Genomic DNA, 17,620 nt, shown 5'->3' with positions numbered 1-17,620 from the left:
TAAAGTGCAGTGTCCACATTGCTACACCAGTCATTTAGTTTAGAAGAACTCAGATTGTTGAATGTTGGTGAAGCCTATGATCTGGAACTACTACTGATTTTAAAAGGAACCTGTCATCAGAAATTGACCTAATAAACCACTATCAGTATGTTGCCAAGCAGCTTAACACATTCCAGATTGTGTTACTTTCATGACCCAGTGTGGTGGAATCATCCAAAAAAATCAACTTTGAAGAGAGATGTAAATTGCTTGTATAAAGTCAAGGAGGCGGCGTTTTAACACTGAAGTCAAGCTCTCTCTTCCTCAGAAAGCCCCCTTCACTAACCAGTCTTGACTAACCAGTTCTTCTGAAGTCCGATGCAATATGTCCATCACAGAGGAGGAGGCGTTTAGAACTCTCCACCTTGATTCCAATTTACATCTCACTTCAAAGTTGATTTTCTGGATGATGCCATCACACTGGACCATGAAAGAAACAAAAACTATATTGCTATATACTATAAAGCTATAAACTATATTGTATATATATTGCTGACAATATACTAGTAGTGGTTTATTAGATCAATTGCTGATGACAGGTTCTTTGAAGAACAAAAGAGTCTGTAGAGTGTTCAAACCATTTTATCATGGCAAGTGTAGCTAAACTGACACAAGTTGATACAGGTAACGCATGTGGGATTTACAAGACCCATCCTAGAATCTAAATTCATGAATTGCTCAGATAACATTAGTTCAGCATATTCCAAGAATAAAAGGACAGAGCATGTTGAATTTTAATATTTGTTCACTGGGAAATAAGCAGTGTCTTATTCCTGTCTCTCTTTTTAAAGGAAATCTTTAATCAGTTTTGACCATACAAAGCTGCAGATAGTATAGGGAGAAGCCATGGAGACATATTTAGCCACATCCGTGTGTGTTGCTAGTAGCAGCAGGACTATGGAAAATGCATTTATATTCCAGGATTGTAGCTGCACTTACAGCACCCAGATGCACTGGTGCATGAGATCTCTTCAATGAACACAGCACAGACCCTCCCGATTAAGTATAAATTAAAAATATGAGTTTAAAGCCACTTGTCATCCCACACACAAGATTCTCATGTTGAGAATATTTTCCATAAAAAATGTATGCAGTCAGAGAGGATGATTAGAGCTTATTCATAACTGCATAAAAGTTGCTCATCTAATTCTTATTAGTAACTGTGATATGAGTTTCTCTCCCCTGCGGAGAGTCTGTCTGATACAATCCATCACACAGGAATATCAGATGCCTGTGATAGGTGACACATAGATCTCTATTTACTGAAATACAGACAGCATGCCGGCCACAGGGGCCAAAAATTCAGGACAGGACAGCTTCTCTTCCACTTCTGGATACAGCTTTCAAAGATCTTTTACATTGTAATGGCAAATCCCCCAGAAAACAGAAGGACATCATTGTGATCATGTGAGTTTCCTGAATAACAGTTGGTCTGTTTTGGGCCCAAAGGCTCATGACGGGTTCTCTTCCACTGAACAAGGAGTATGGAAGGAGTAACTGTGTACACAAACTGTATGAATAGTCCAGCTGGGGAATATTGTACAACTGTGTAGAGGAGTTTCCAATAAATGCGCTGCACTTGTGACGTTACAAAGAGTAAATTAAATTGAGTGGGTGTTTTTCATATCTGAGTCAGTCCAAATTCTTAGTTTTTGGCAGAACAACTCTTTGAAAGGTCACCATAAGCAAATGTTTGCCAGAAAATTGATCTTTGCACTATTCAGCTTACAAGTCCTGCCATTTCCCTGTGAAGAAAAGCTTTGCTTTGTTTTCATAGTGAGCAGCAGTTAGAGACAATGGGGCACATTTACTTACCCGGCTTTCTGCCGCGATTCACAAAGTGTGCACAATTTCCTGTATGTGTCTCTTCCCCGCTCAGGTCCGCCGGAGTTCACCATCCTCCTACCGGTGTATGTAAGTGTATCGCTTGCAACACAATTTTTAAGTAAAATCCCGCAGCTTGTCTGAATCCATCGGATCGTCCAATGGCCCGCCACCCGATTTATTCCACATGAAAGCCGTAGCAATTGCACCAAAATCCCCAAAAAGGTTGGAAAACCCTACGGAAATGCAGCTACGGGACCCTTAGTAAATAAGCCCCAGTGTGTATAGAAAGTATTCAAACAACTTTTTCACTCTTTGTTTCATTGCAGCCAATTGGAAAGATCTGAAAAGTTCATAAATGTCCACTCTGCGCCCCATCTTGACTGAAAGAAAGTGAAATGTTCATATTTTTGCTAATTAATTAAACAAGAAAAGCTGAAATATCACATGGTCATAAGTATTCAGACCATTTGATATGACACTCATACTTGGAGTACAGTTGGGTAAATAAACTGATTGGACTTGATAAGGAAAGGCATACATAAGACCTCACAGTGCATGTCAGAGCACATAACGATCATGAGGTCTAAGGAACTGCACAAGGTGCTCAGAGACAGATCCTAGCGCTATACCATTTTTAGGTGACTGCCACCGGGCTTCAAGCGGCAGTCACTACCTCCTAATCCTGCCCCCTCATGAATATTTCCGACCTCTTTCAGTGCGGTCCGGCTTTCCTATTGTACAGCGCTACAGTGTCTGCTAGCTTTATCAGAGGGTTCTGATAAAGCTAGAAGTTTATTACTGCTAAATATGGGGTACCTGGAGATACGAGTAAATATCCTGGCCCTCAGTTTTTTTTTCTTTTGCTTGAGTGTTTTAATCAATTTTCACATAACATAAGCAGTACACGTTTCGGCTTATACCTAAGCCTTTATCAACTGCAGTTGATATGCATTCTGTATATTTTATTTGAAAATTTAAACACTTAAAGGGTTATTCCCACTTTATATTTTCCAAAATACTTTCTGTATCAATTCCTCACGGTTTCCTAGATCTCTGCTTGCTGTCCTGCTATAGAAAGCTTCTATGTTTACTTCCAGTGGACAGAAATCTGACCATGGTCACACAGGTGCTCGGCTCGTTATATCACACACCTCTGATTACTCTCTATGACACTAATGAGCTGTGCACCTGTGTGACCATGGTCAGATTTCTGAAGTAAACATAGAAGCTTTTTATAGAATGACAGCAAGCAGAGATCTAGGAAACCATTAGGAATAGATACAGAAAGTATATTGGAAAACTGTATAACATATTATAATACAAACAATAACATTAATTTGCTGTAATGGGAATATTCCATTAAGCAAAAGAAGAAAAAGTGAGTGCTGGGATATTTTCTCTTCCTTTTTTATGGGTGACAGGTCCTCTTTAGAAGTGTCTGCACCAAAAATGTACTGCACGTGACTAATTTGCATCGCAGCTGCACTAGTGCGTTCCGGTGCTCAGTTGGACCGAGCGCCCTACTTAAGAACACCCGACTTACAGACAACTCATAGTTACAGACGGACCCCTCTGCCCACTGTGACCTCTGGTGAAGCTCTCTGGATGCTTTACTATAGTCCCAGACTGCAATGATCAGCTCTATGGTGTCTGTAATGAAGCTTTATTGATAATCCTTGGTCCCATTACATCAAAAAATGTTTTAACTCCAATTGTCACTGGGGCCATAATTCTTTTTGTCTGGATCTACAATTATTAAATATACAGTTTCGACTTGCATACAAATTCAACTTAAGAACAAAACTCCGGACCCTATCTTGTATGTAACCTGGGGACTGCCTGTACCACAAAAAAGTTAATGAACTCTGATGGGTCAGTTCCAAATACACCAGATTCATGATTTCTGGCGCACAATCTTAATGAATCACCGAGTGCACCAGGCATTATACACAGGCAGAAAACTTTTAGTGCAACTTCCTACATTTATAGTAAGTGTCACACTGTTTTAAAGGATATATACACACTACCAAGCTGATTTTCAGCATCAAAATGCAAACATTTTCATATCTAATATCTATTATGCAGTAGCTATCGTATACAGTTATTCTGTGGCACCTTACTGGGTACTTTCATGATTGGTTATATGTGTCTATTTTGGATATTATCATTTATTTATATACCAAAGCATCCTTATATTATACATTCATGTGCCACACTGCAGTGCTCAGTAAAGAATATATTTATTCTCCATGTGCAATCTTCTTCTCTTTAGAATTCATTTCTTCCCCCTTACGTCATCTCCACACTGGATTTGTGGTTGTGAAGGGGAAGGCTCATGAATACGATGCAGGTTATAGCTGAATTCATTCAGGCACATGATCATGCAGTGAGTATAATGAGAGGCCAAGTTTCTCATACCCAGCACATTGAGCAGTGGTGGTGGTGGTGGTGGGGGGGGATATCAAAACTGGCGCACAATACACCCAGTCTTTATACATTCCTCCTCTCAAGTGTTCATTTAAAAACGTCTGTGTGAATTAATCCATTAGAAAGAATTGCTTGTTGTGTAGTGGACAATATGTAAATAAGCACAAAGTTACAATATTTTTTGGACTATAAGGCGCACAAAAAATCCTTTTTCTCAGAAATCAAAAGGTGCGCCTTATATAGGAACTGTACTTACAGACAACAGCTGCCTTGAACTGTGCACAGTTCTGCCACCTGCTGGTCATTCATCCTTATAAACAGGTGCGCCCTATATATGAACCTAGACATTTTAGCAGGCATTTATTGATGGTGCGCCTTATAGTCCGAAAAATACTGTATTCATACAATTGTCAGAGATCCTGTATAATAATTACATTTTAATGGATGAATTTCAAGAGTCTTATACATTTTTTAATTTTAGGCCTGGGTTCTGGTTGATCCGTTAAAAAAAAAAAAAAAAATCTGATTAGTTGTCAAATACATTTTCTTGTTGATGTGGAGGAAAGCTTTGGATCATCATGCTGAAAGGAGGAAATCCTTTCAACTTCAATATTCAACCTTTTCTACAGGTTCTTGCTGTCTTTACTATGGGCACGATGTTCTCTTGATAATGCCCCAAAATGGTAAAAATAAAAATCAGGAAATAACTGCTATGGTCCATGTCCCTGGGTTTAGTGTGACACCACCTGTCACCACCAGCTTCTGCATAGTGACGTTGTGTCACAACCAATATAGCCCGGTAATGCACTGTAGACATTGAGCAGCTGTATACCAAGAGAGACAGGCGCTGACTGCAGGCACATACTGGATTAGTATTACTTCTGGATTATAATAATGGTAGGTCTAGAATAAAGGGCTACTTATTCACCAAAATAAGATTTTATGGATTCACAAATAAATGTGAAAAAAAAATGTCTTAGCATGATTTTATTTCACATTATGAAAACATTGCATTTTAACAGGATAGAGTTTTAAATATTTGCTAGAGGTGCCAAATCTGAAACAATAGTTCATATCCTGAAAAAAACCCATGTAAGGCTATATTCACACGGCCGTTAAGGGGACTCGTCCCCGATAGGCCGGCAATGGGCACTGTGCGCCATATATACTCCTATATTTCCGTGCCGTATGACCCTTTACATAAGTGACATTTTTCATCCGTATGCAGCACGTATCTAACCCGTATTTTATACGTCCCCATAGACTTCTAAGGCGATACGAAACTGAAATACGGAAGAAAATAGGACATGCTCTATATTTTTATATGGCTACTATACGATACTGTGTTACCAACGGCAATATAAATGGTTGAAAGTATTGTCTATTTAAATGAATGTGGCCGTATGTACCCCTTTAAAAACGGAAGGGGTAGCACATGCCCATTTTCATACGGTCATGTGAATGCAGCTTTAGGAAGAAAAATAACTCGAATATATGCCTATTGAGATTTTATTTTTTATTACAAAATGAAACACTCACTGAAAAAGAATATTGTTCAGGCATAGTACATTTATATAGCAGTGCACATCGGCATCAAAGAGAATTTCCTTCTTAGATGCAAAAAAACCCAAAAAAGTATAAGACCCTGGGAGGGGGGGTTCTAATGTCAAGTCTCTTAAAATTCAACTTTAAATGGGAAATTACCCTTCTCCAAAGTTACCGTTTTTATTATTTGGGACCTGGTAGACTCCCTTTAAATGCATCTCAACCTATATGGTTGCCAATACAGTTGTCCTCTGTATAGGAAACTAGGCAGTCCCTCTATATTAAGTGTAGGAAAGCTGGACAAGATCACCTGGACTACAGCTGCAGTGGCAGCCATATTTTCTATTTTTTAAAGTAACACATTTTCACACTTGGAAAGAAAACCATTCAAGAACTAGTATACAATGGAAATCATTCATATGGTTTTCCATTTTAGAAGGAAATGCAGTTTGAGAATGTTTTCTGAATATCCTGTAATTTCTATATTTTTAATAGAATAAGTGATCTAAAACTGGAAAAAAAAAAGGCCCAAAAAATAAATAAAAGTAAAAAAACAAAACACTTATGGACCACATGGCACAACAGGACTCAGTTTTTGACAGCAATGAATCCAATCTGGGTTCCAAAGTTCTCTCCATCTCGGGCGTTTGAGAAAAACAGGTCCTGATTGCAGGAGGTGCACAGGACCAGCTTATCTTCTATGTTATCGGGCAGGATTCCACCACGTTCCAGGAGGATTCTATGGAGACAAATAGTAATAATATTAGAATGGCATTTAAATGTTTATACCTGACCATCCCACTACCACTACTACCCGGTTTCCCCAAAAATAAAACATCCCCTGAAAATAAGACCTAGTACAATTTTGTTCAGGCTTACAGATATAAGGCCTCCCCTGAAAATAAGACTTTGCGGCAGTCATTGCAGCAGCTCCACCGATGCCATATATTAGTATTAGGAAATATTTTAGATGCTGCAGAAGGTTGTGACATGGGGAAGAATTCATGGAATTAAATCACTGACTGTTGTAGCTGCTGGTATCACATTTGCAGCACAAGGGATAAGAAGGGTCATTTATGGAAAGTGCTTTTACTAAACATGAGAGATTGGGGCCAATGATTCTAAAAGAAATGGAGTCACAAGAAACACAGCATGAAATTCATAGTTTGGAGAGCCATAAGGATGTTTGAGAAGTTGAATTTTTTGTTCAACGAGAAATATAAATTCTTGTTCATGGAAAAATAAGACATCCCCTGAAAATAAGACCTAGTGCCTTTTAAGGAGCAAAAATTATTATAAAACACTGTCTTATTTTTGTGGAAACAGGGTACTACCACTAGTACTACTTCTACTGAATGTGACTTTGTTATAACCAAGGAAGCAACTGGGGCTAAGGGCCAATTCTTAGAACATAAAATTTAATTTTAGTAAAAGCTGGAGACCTGATGTAGGTCTGCAGCAGAATCTGGCCACAATAAAACACACTTTCCACTACTGTATGACTGGCCCATATAAGACCCAGTTTACACCTGCCTATCACAAAAACAATAATAACAGAAGACCAATGGATCCATTAAAACGGCCATTGATGTAATTTGACTTTTAATGGCTTCCATTATTGTCCATTTGCAAACTATCCATTATTCAAGCAGATAATTTGGACATAAGCGGCAGAACAATTTTTTTCTGCCTGAAATAACGCAATAAATGGAAGTGGTGCAGAGGGACACTAGCGGAAGCCATTAGAAGTCCATTGACACTACAGAGATTAAATGAATTTCATCCTATTATGGATCATTAAAAAACAAAAAGTGGAATCCAAAAACCTGCACCTACATAGGAATAGTTCTTATTTATGGCTGGTAAACACAGAATATGTGCTGGAGATACTGGAGTACCTGGTATTTGCTCAAAAAAAACATATCCGATATCATGATGCCTGTTTTACCAGGCTTAGAAGTGACCTTCAGTTTCATGGCGAGGATAGTGAGAATGTTGACCTATCCACAATCCGGACACCCACTGATTATCTGGTACTGGCAGAATTCCAGAGAATGGAGCCAGAAGTCCAGTGTCCAGCGCCAGAAGTCCAATTCACTTTAAAAAGGAGCTTAGCTCTAGTTCTTGCTGTCAGCCATTATATAAGGAATGGCTCTGTTCTCCATTATTCTTCCAGTGCAGGAGGGGTGCTCGTATCAGATTCTACTGACAGACCACTGTAGATATAAACTGAAATATTGCCTCATTCTAAACAAAATGTCAATAATATTCCACCACTAACCGTGTTGCTCTTCTGAAATCAACATATGGATTAGGAGACTCATACTGACGGACACACTGCGGGTCAATGTCATAAAAGGCTTTGGCTTCCTCTTGTGTCAATGTAAAGCAGCACGGCCCCACTGATGGACCCAGGACTACTAAGATGTCCTTCACATCACTCCCGTACTCTGATACCATGGCATTTACTGTCGCCATCGAGACTCCAAGCAAGGTGCCTTTCCAACCTGAAAGGAACATGTATTATTATTTAGGAGAATACACCAAAAATAATGTAAATAGTGATTTGCGATAAGGATATCTCACTGACATAAAGATGCCAAGAACTTTCTAAAATTTCAGAACAGATGGAAACAGATTTAGCTCATGCACATTCACTTAATAAAGCTCCAGTTGTGAATATAATAAGCTAAATCTACGGTAAAATGCCTAGACCTGGTTTGTCCCTGCAATGAGTACAAGGCAACAACTAAAGTCTGTTTTCTTAAATGCTTGTATTCCCAGTAAGAACGAGATTTTAAACAATTCCGGAGCATCTTTTTAGAGCTAGTGATTTTTTTAGAATTACTATATGTAATATCTTTTCCATCATTTCTCCTAAATATACATGAATAAAGTGATAACTAATCGCCTTGTCAATAGGTGCTCATATTCGTGCTCTGTAACCATTCTCAACTTATTAAAACATTTCTTAGAAAAGTGATGGAAACCCCCCAAATTCTTAGAAAAGATGTTCCTGGTATTTCAGGAAGAATAGAACCGGGATTAGAAATAATAATACAGATCACCTTAAAAAAAAAAAAAAAAAAAAAAAAAGGGAGGCCCATATTTCCATATTTATTAAAGCCCCTGCCCTAGTTTTCTGACTATGCACTGAAAACAACTTGCAAACTACTTGCACAAGTATTTATAGAGTGTCTGCAACACATTTGTGGCACAGCTGCACTATACCCGACGTCACCCAAATTTTTGTGCTAAAAGGGGTGTTCCAGTGCACAGGCGGACCATGCAGAATTGTGTCGCACGCCCCACAAAACAAAAGTTGGTGCACTGTGTCGGGGCAGTGCAGGGAGCGGCAGATTCATGAAGAAGGGGCGCCACAATTCATAAATCTGGCGCACCCTGAACAGGCACTGTTTTTGTTAAAATGTGGCCATAATCTTGTAAAAGCAAACTTTACGCATTTGTAAAATACTGGACAACACGTTTACTATAGGATCCTATTATATGTGAAAGATTTAAACTTCTGCACAGAAAAAAAAATGCACAACAGTTTACTGGCATCTTCATTACATAGTAAAAATTTAGAAAAACTAGACAGCCATCCCCTTCATTTCCAGAACTAAATTATTCTAGAATTGTGGTCTGGAGGTTCAGTGAAGCACTGGAATAAATTTCCTCAGTTCATGCTGACATATATGTTGAGTACACATTCTCCTGCCTATCCGAAAGTCAGCCAGTTGGGTGACTGTGTCGGCCACTGAAGCACACGATAATGCTAAAAATATGGAGCCTTATCTCATTGCAAGTAGTAAGGAGGAGTGGATTGTGCGGACCATTTACACTCCAGAAAAGTTGTGTAGCAAGCAAATTTAGTATTATCTGGCACACAGATGTCACACACAAGGCCCTTGTCTTATCCAGCTCGTCTCCCTGCCCCTATGCTGAGCTCAGCAGCATAGGGCTTAGGGTACTCCAAAACTCACCTTTCCTCGGCTCACCCAAAGCAACAGCAGACGACTTCTCTTTTCCGCTGTGCAGCTAATGTACAGAAGAGGAGAGACTGCTGCTGCTGTGGGGGAGCAGGGGAAGGTGAGTAAATGTTTTTTATGCCCAGATCGGCACATACTTCTTGTATGGTTGCCACTTTGATTATTTGCTTCTGTGTGGGGACACTGTGATTATTCGCTACTATATTGGGTACATACGGGCCATACTGGTTATTTAACAGTAAATCCAGCTTTGTGGTGGCACAAATAGCTGATTGTAGTGCCAATGCTGTGTAAACATAACTACTTAAAAAGAACTCAACACCAGGGCCCTCATTTTCACTAAAGACAGGTTGTAGAAGCCTATTACACCCGTGTTGCAAATATGTCTTTCTGTCTAAGCATTAGTATTATAGTATAATGCTGTGTGTATAACTTACCTGGCTTCCTGAAAAAATCCTCTGTTGAGTCCTAGGGGTTGGGCTTTGGTTTTGATGCATTTAAAAAAGCAACATGTGACTTGTCTGTGCTGCTCACTGTTCAGCCCTCACCTTTGTGCTCCTTCATAGTAGCAGAGCTCACAGTGAGCTGAGCTGACATCAGTGGGGAGGGAGGAGCTGTACAGGAACACAAAGGTGGGGGCTGAGAGCTGAGGAGAAGACCGAAAAACATATTTGCAATGCAGCTGTAATATGCTTCTGCAACCTGTCTTTAGTGAAAATCCAATCAAGGATACAGCATTCACAAAAGAGACTTTGGATGCAAGTAGATGGTCTATTGTAGAACAATGCAGACTATGGCTACAAGGTCTTATCAGTCTTCTGACATCAGATCCACCTGCAAAGGGACATGCCTAAAAATATCATGACTCACATCTGCGGTACCCACCATGTTTTGGACAGAACAAACTATACAGTGTATAAAAATGTGCACACAATAGATCCCAAGGAATGAGAAAATACAGATGACATATTTGTTCTCTCTTATGGGACCCGTGTGACAAACAATAGATGCAGATGTATTTTCCCTAGGATATCATATGCCTGACTTTATTACCTGAATGAGCAGCACCATACGCTTTTTTTACAGGATCGGAAAAAAGCAAAGGTATACAGTCTGCCCCAGGAGCTGCTACTGTCACACCTTTCTGATTGGTTACTATCCCATCATAGCTGTCAGGTTCTTTCTGTCCCATGATCCAAACATCACTGGCATGAGCCGCCTGGCATTACAGGGTGATAAAAACAACAGTGATAAGGGTCTGACAGCCAAATCTAAAGCAGAAAATATGCAATGCTCCCAATACTTTACACTAGGGAACAAGCCAAAGGAAATCTCCTTCAATAGAAAAATGTCATTTTTGTTATTAATGAACTGCAATACGTCATATCACTAAATAATATTCAGATAACTTCTACATACATTACATTATAAAGATATTTTACCAGAATTAGGAGTCCTGCAGAATGATTTTAAATTTTGCATAATGTGGCATATATTCTATCCTTAAAGGATATGCAGATTTTAATGTCACCCAGGTGACAGATTAAGGATTTACCATTAAGGCCCTTTCACACCAGCATGTTTCACTTGCATTGTATTCAATGTTTTAGGGGTTTTTTAATTAGTTTTTTTTTTTTTAAGTGAAAACCTCTCGGCATGCTCTGCTTTTGAAAATTGAGCGTAAAAATGCCCTATACAAGTCTATGGAGAGACATCAAAAACACATTGCACACAAGTGTTTCACGGATGTTTTATGTGCGTTGTCTGTGTAAGAAAAATGCTTTGAAACACAAAAAACAGGTAAGAAAAACAGAAAGTGCTAATCAGATCAAAAACTGATTAAAAAAGCAGGCAGCAACATCCGTTTTTTCAAGTGTGAAAGAGGCCTAAGAAGCATAGATCAGGACTTAGAGAGCATCTTACAACATGCATGCAGAATAAATTTGCATAAAATGAACTAAAATATTATTGATTGTATTACTGATCGTGATTTGCAACCCATCTTATTATCCAGAGCCGAATTTAAAAAAAATTCAGCAGCCTTCAGTGCCGATATCTGACAGTATCCCTTAAACAGCCCTTCCCTTTCTTATAGAGCGAGTCTAAACATGCTCAAATAGTCTATGTAACCGTCTCATTACATTACAAGGGACAGTATCAGTCCGTAAAACGTGAATGAAGCTCTGGACTAGAGAACAGGCTGTAAATAAAGTAAAACAATGTATTTCCAAAGTGACTTGCATTACCTTCACAAGATAGAAACTTTTGGAACTGAAACCCACAGCCACAGAGAGACGACGCAGGTTCTCGGCTACCACCGCAGGGGAATCTTTTCTTATGTTGCTGGAATAGAGGTTCAAGGAGGAAAGTTCAGGAATGCAGGAGACCCCTCCACAGCGGGTGGTAAATCCATGGTTGAAGAGACTTTCTGTGGGCAGAGAAGTGAACACTGTTCATAACACCGGCACAAAACAGTATAAGAGCATAGTCAATATTAACCAGAAATGACTAATCTAACATAGCTCTATGGGACTTCATCAACTTACTAGTAATTAGGTTGTAGGTAATGGGAGGTCTACAATGTATCCCAACTTCACACTGCATCACAGGCATGTGGATGTAGGAAGGAACCATCACTGGAGATGCAAAGAGTTGTGGTAGGACTGCCACCATGAGAAGAACAGATAGCAGTGAAGCTACGTACATAGGAAAGTGGATTTCGTTCATTTGCTATCCATTTTTTTTAATTGCACAATAAAAGATGAAAGGGATTATCCGAGTTAACTAAGAAATTAGAGCAGTGCTGGGGCAGGCTATTGAAAAATAATAAAGGTGTATTTACCTCCTCCGGCGCTGCCGATGTCCCGTGCCGCGGTCCATCTGATCTGAAGCCACGCACAGGGAACTTCCGGTCCGCGATGTGGCCGGCTCCTCCCATCCGTCCCCATCTCTCCACATTCTAAGCGCTGGGAGATGGTGTCGGATGGGACATCAGCAGCGCTGGACAAGGTAAGTACACGTTTATTTTTTTTAAATAGCCCACCCCAGCACTGCCCTAAATTATGTCTAAACTCGGATAACCCCTTTAATTTCAATGGACCCAGACACACATTTGGGTGGAGTGTGTAGAAAACTCAGAGCAGGTCCTTTTCCTTCCTGTTAAAATATATGGGAACGTGAATAAATTTGGATGCCACTTGAGTGTTATCCATGTGTCTTCTGTATTTGCAAATCAGTTTATAGGCAACACAATAATTTACAGTAACCCTGCAAGGGGTTGGGACAAGCATGTGACATCATTTACCAGCCAGCCATTTTTTTTAGTAAATATACAGATGACATGAATGACACATGAAGCATTTTGGCAGTCATACGGCTCACCAGCGGATTACACATTGATGGAATATGGACTCCGGAAAGGATCATGGGTCTGTTTGTTGCAGGCAGCCTTGATGTGCATTTAGCCAACAGCTGAATCTCAAAAATGCAAATTTTTCTTGGACAGATTGGCGACTTTACTTCATTAGGTAGTAAAAGCCACTGTTGAACGCTTACGGTTAAGTGAGTACAGAGGTAAAATTCTGCATGTTTGATTATTAAATTATTTTTATATTGTTCCCTTATAAAGAATGGCTGGACCATTATACAACCTCTTGTGTCACCCCCTCATCCTCATAGTCTGTAAGCTCTTGTGAGCAGGGCCATCACTCCTATTGTTCTATATGACTGTTTGTTCTTTGTAATGTAATATAGTTGTATATGTCCCCTATGATTTGTAAAGCGCTACGGAATTTGATGGCGCTATATAAATAAAGATTATTATTATTATTATTATCCCTCTTTCCCCCGATGGCATACAGAGAGCTGGACCCCCATGCACACCATGGTCACAGTGCCTGGTTTCAGCACCATTGATACAACCACATCTGACTTACCACAGACCATAATACTGTGCCTGTAGCTCACCTGGTATTAACGGTGATTTAAGAATGGTGAGTTCTCCTCTGGCAGGGAGGGTTCCTAGGAAGATCTGGATATCACACTCCACCAGCTCAAGCTGTTTTTCAGTAATGGCCTGATCCACATTGGAGGACTGTGAAGAATTCTCCGGTTGAGCATAATTCAGTTCTAATAACACATACTCAAAGGTGTATACTTGTGTGAAGAGACGGTCTATGAAGGCCTTCATCAGACAAGTCCTGCTCTTGGGCAGTATAATTTGCACCCTGCTAATATTACTTTCATCCAGTTTTTGCTTCACATTATACAGTGTGGCCGCCACGCCAGCCGTGCTAATGAGTTCAATGCGCTTCTTCAGGCCTTGGAAAGACCTGATGGCATGTAGAAACAGACCTCGGGCATCATTATTGTCACATCCAAAGGTCTGACAGTACATGATGTAGATGCTGGAGGTGGCGTCACTCTTTTTCAGAACAATATTCATTGCTGCATCCAAAAATTGTTTGATGCAGTAATGATGAGAAGTGACTTCTTCACTGAACATATCGATTAATACGGCTTCTGCCATCTTTTCTGTTTCTGAAAAACAAAGGACATAAAATGTTCACATTCTGTTGGGATATTAAAAGAGAGTCATTTATATGAATGGTTGGACCATTGTACAAGCATTGTCACCTTCTGTGTCCCCCCCTCCTTCTCCTAGAAAGCAAGCTCTATAAGCAGGGCCCTCATTCCTATTGTTCCATCTGACCATTACTGCAATATAACGTGTTATTATGTTTGTATATGTCCCCCATGAGCTGTACAGCGCTGCAGAACATGATGGCGCCATAGAAATAAAGATTTATCAATATTCTTATTGCTACAAGTACGGCAGCTGTACACGGGGTGGAAATAGCGCGTGTTATATATGTAGATGGGTCTTTGTAATAAATGAGGTAAAGACCCCGCGCACATCATGCAGAAATGTTTTCACGAGCTGCAGATGTTAAAATACACAGCACGTCAATGTTCTCCTTTCTTCATGGAGGAGGATAAATAAAGTCTTACATTAAGGGTTACATTAAATGCAGGATTTTATCCAGATCTCGATGTGGATAGGGTGCCATGCACCGTGTGGGTGCGTGATGGGACCCCCGTGTGGGTGCGTGATGGGACCCCCGTGTGGGTGCGTGATGGGACCCCCGTGTGGGTGCGTGATGGGACCCCCGTGTGGGTGCGTGATGGGGCCCCCGTGTGGGTGCGTGATGGGGCCCCCGTGTGGGTGCGTGATGGGGCCCCCGTGTGGGTGCGTGATGGGGCCCCCGTGTGGGTGCGTGATGGGGCCCCCGTGTGGGTGCGTGATGGGGCCCCCGTGTGGGTGCGTGATGGGGCCCCCGTGTGGGTGCGTGATGGGGCCCCCGTGTGGGTGCGTGATGGGGCCCCCGTGTGGGTGCGTGATGGGGCCCTCCATGATAAGTCAGTGACACTACAGTACAATGCCGATGTGAGAGGTGAGGGAGGGTCCTCTTCAGTCACAATGCATTGTCCTAGGACTGCTATTAATCCCCAGTAAATCACGGAGCTCCCATCCTGCACAATGGACACTGGATTGGTTGTAGCGGGCACCGCTGTGTACACTGCGCGGTACCGCAGACACTGGCACGCCCGCCCCACAATACACACACACTGCCGTTCTCCATACCTATACCCGGGGCACAGCAGCGCCGCCTGCAGGATGATGGGCCGGTACACACAGGAGCGGGAGCAGCTCAGTAATAACAGCCGGAGGAGGAGGAGCCGCTGGATACAGATCCGGGTCATGTGTGCACGGACTAGTGACGCTGTGTCTGCACTGACGTGTAGCGCTGCCATAGTGATTGTATGCAGGGATGTGCCGTGCTGCGCTGCCATAGTGATTGTATGCAGAGATGTGCCGTGCTATATACCAGTGCTGTATACAGTGCTGCACATAGTGACAATCACTAAATCCCCATGTTATATCAGCGGTGACGTGTCATATCATAGTGTCACACTGGGGAAGTAACCATTGCATTGTCCTAATGGCCGTTGTGAGGTCATAGAAGTGCACTGTCATAATAGAGCGGTCAGACGTCATAAAGGGTATTGTGATATCATAATAACTCATTCTGATGTCACATTGGGCAGTGAGATGCCATAATCAGACATTGTCAAGTCATAAAAGAGTGTTTTGATGTTATAATGTTGCATTGAAATAAGGGGCATTGTGATGTTATTGTAGCCATTCATATACTATTTCTTTCGATGGTGGCCTAATTTACCGGTGTGTGCCGTGTTCCCTATACCTTATCGGATTAAACTAGGAATCCTACATGTGCACCACCAACTACAGAGTGTGCGGTATCTCCAAATTTATCTACAATGGGACATTGTGATGTCTTAATGAGCATCCTAATGTTACAACATTGCATTGTGAGGTCATAGTGGAAAACCCTAATGTCACAAATGGGCATTGCAATATCATGGGCATTGTGGCATGTCGCAATAGGGCAAAATCCAATAGAGACACGATTTGATTATGCAAGGGTCTTGCGCCAGTTTTCTATCTGACTCTGCACATTCTTTCTAGTGAAAACTGCTTGCACTTGTATCTAAGAAGTGCCTTATTTGTGTCACATTCGACCCTTTTGTGGCATCATACAAAGTCCAACAGAATTGTGTTGCACGCCCCATGTTAAATGTGTGGCAAAAACAGTTGTGCACTCTGTCGGGGCAGTGCAGGGAGCGCCAGATTCATGAACAACGGGCGCCAGAAATCCTGAATCTGGTGCACTCTGCACACTACACTGACAGACTGCATTTAGTGCAGTTTACACTGTTGTTAGTAAATATGTCCCTATGTGCACATAAACTAACTGGCACTGTAATGTCATAAAGGAACATTTTGATGTCATAATGTCCATTGGTATATCGCAATGAAGCATTCAGGTGTTTCATTGAAGCACGTTATTATGTTATAATGAGTTTTGTGCGGACATAACAGCATAACTATGTCATATTGTAGTGATGTCATAGAATTGCACTTTGATGACACAATCTAGCATAGCGAAAATTGTAATGTCATAAAAGGGCGATATGATGTCCATAATTATTGTGATCTCAGAGTGTGATGCCACAATAGGTCATTATGTTGTAATGGGTAATGTGATGTAGTAAAAGGGCATTGCAATGTTATAAATTAATGAATTAAGATGCCCTAATTAGCAGTGTGCTCACAATGGGGCATTGTTATGTTACAAAGGGACATTTATTGTTATAAAGTGTTGGACATTCTGATGTTATAAAGAAGTATTGTCATGTCATGTCAAATGGGGCATTGTGATGACACAAAAAGGCATTGCGGTGTCGTAATGAAACAGTGTAATGCCAAAATGGGATGTTACCAGTGTCAGGCTCAGGTAAAATTGGCCTTTTAGAGGTGGTGACCCTCCTACCTTTCTGTCATGTAGTTTATATTGTATAGAGAGAAACAGACTGACCTGGATAGGCAAAAGCAGTAGCAGACATATTTCATTGTGGGGTTGTTAAATAATTGTATACATTTAATGTAAACCCCATTCAATATTTATGGTCTTGGAAAGACTTGCCCTCTTAAATCCCCATAATTTATTTGACATAGATATCATACATTTTATTGCATTTCATAAAACTATTCAGTATAGTCCACAGGCTTGTATTTAATAATATAAACATAATACATTGTATATTGTAGTATCATGTATTGAAAGTCTCATTTTCAGTATGTTGGAGATATATCAGGGCTTGACAGAATTAATGATTAAAGGAAACCTACCACTTGAATTGGCAGG

The 17,620-nt window shown here is 40.6% G+C and overlaps 1 protein-coding gene across 1 annotated transcript; it reads right to left on the bottom strand.

The window, feature by feature from the left end:
• Window positions 1–5,786: 5,786 nt before the first annotated feature.
• LOC140117960 (purine nucleoside phosphorylase LACC1-like) lies at window positions 5,787–15,677 on the bottom strand. Its single transcript, XM_072135232.1, has 6 exons — window positions 15,475–15,677; window positions 13,797–14,369; window positions 12,077–12,258; window positions 10,884–11,049; window positions 8,120–8,345; window positions 5,787–6,577 (listed from the first exon to the last, which is right to left on the bottom strand). Exons 2-6 carry the CDS (start codon window positions 14,356–14,358, stop codon window positions 6,427–6,429), a joined length of 1,287 nt encoding a protein of 428 aa, XP_071991333.1. The 5' UTR covers window positions 14,359–14,369; window positions 15,475–15,677; the 3' UTR covers window positions 5,787–6,426.
• Window positions 15,678–17,620: the final 1,943 nt, after the last annotated feature.

This window comes from Engystomops pustulosus, chromosome 2 (assembly GCF_040894005.1).
Source record: "Engystomops pustulosus chromosome 2, aEngPut4.maternal, whole genome shotgun sequence".
Taxonomy (NCBI): Eukaryota; Metazoa; Chordata; class Amphibia; order Anura; family Leptodactylidae; genus Engystomops; species Engystomops pustulosus.
The sequence above is the reverse complement of the archived record's forward strand: the minus strand, read 5'-3'. Positions and strand labels throughout refer to the sequence as shown.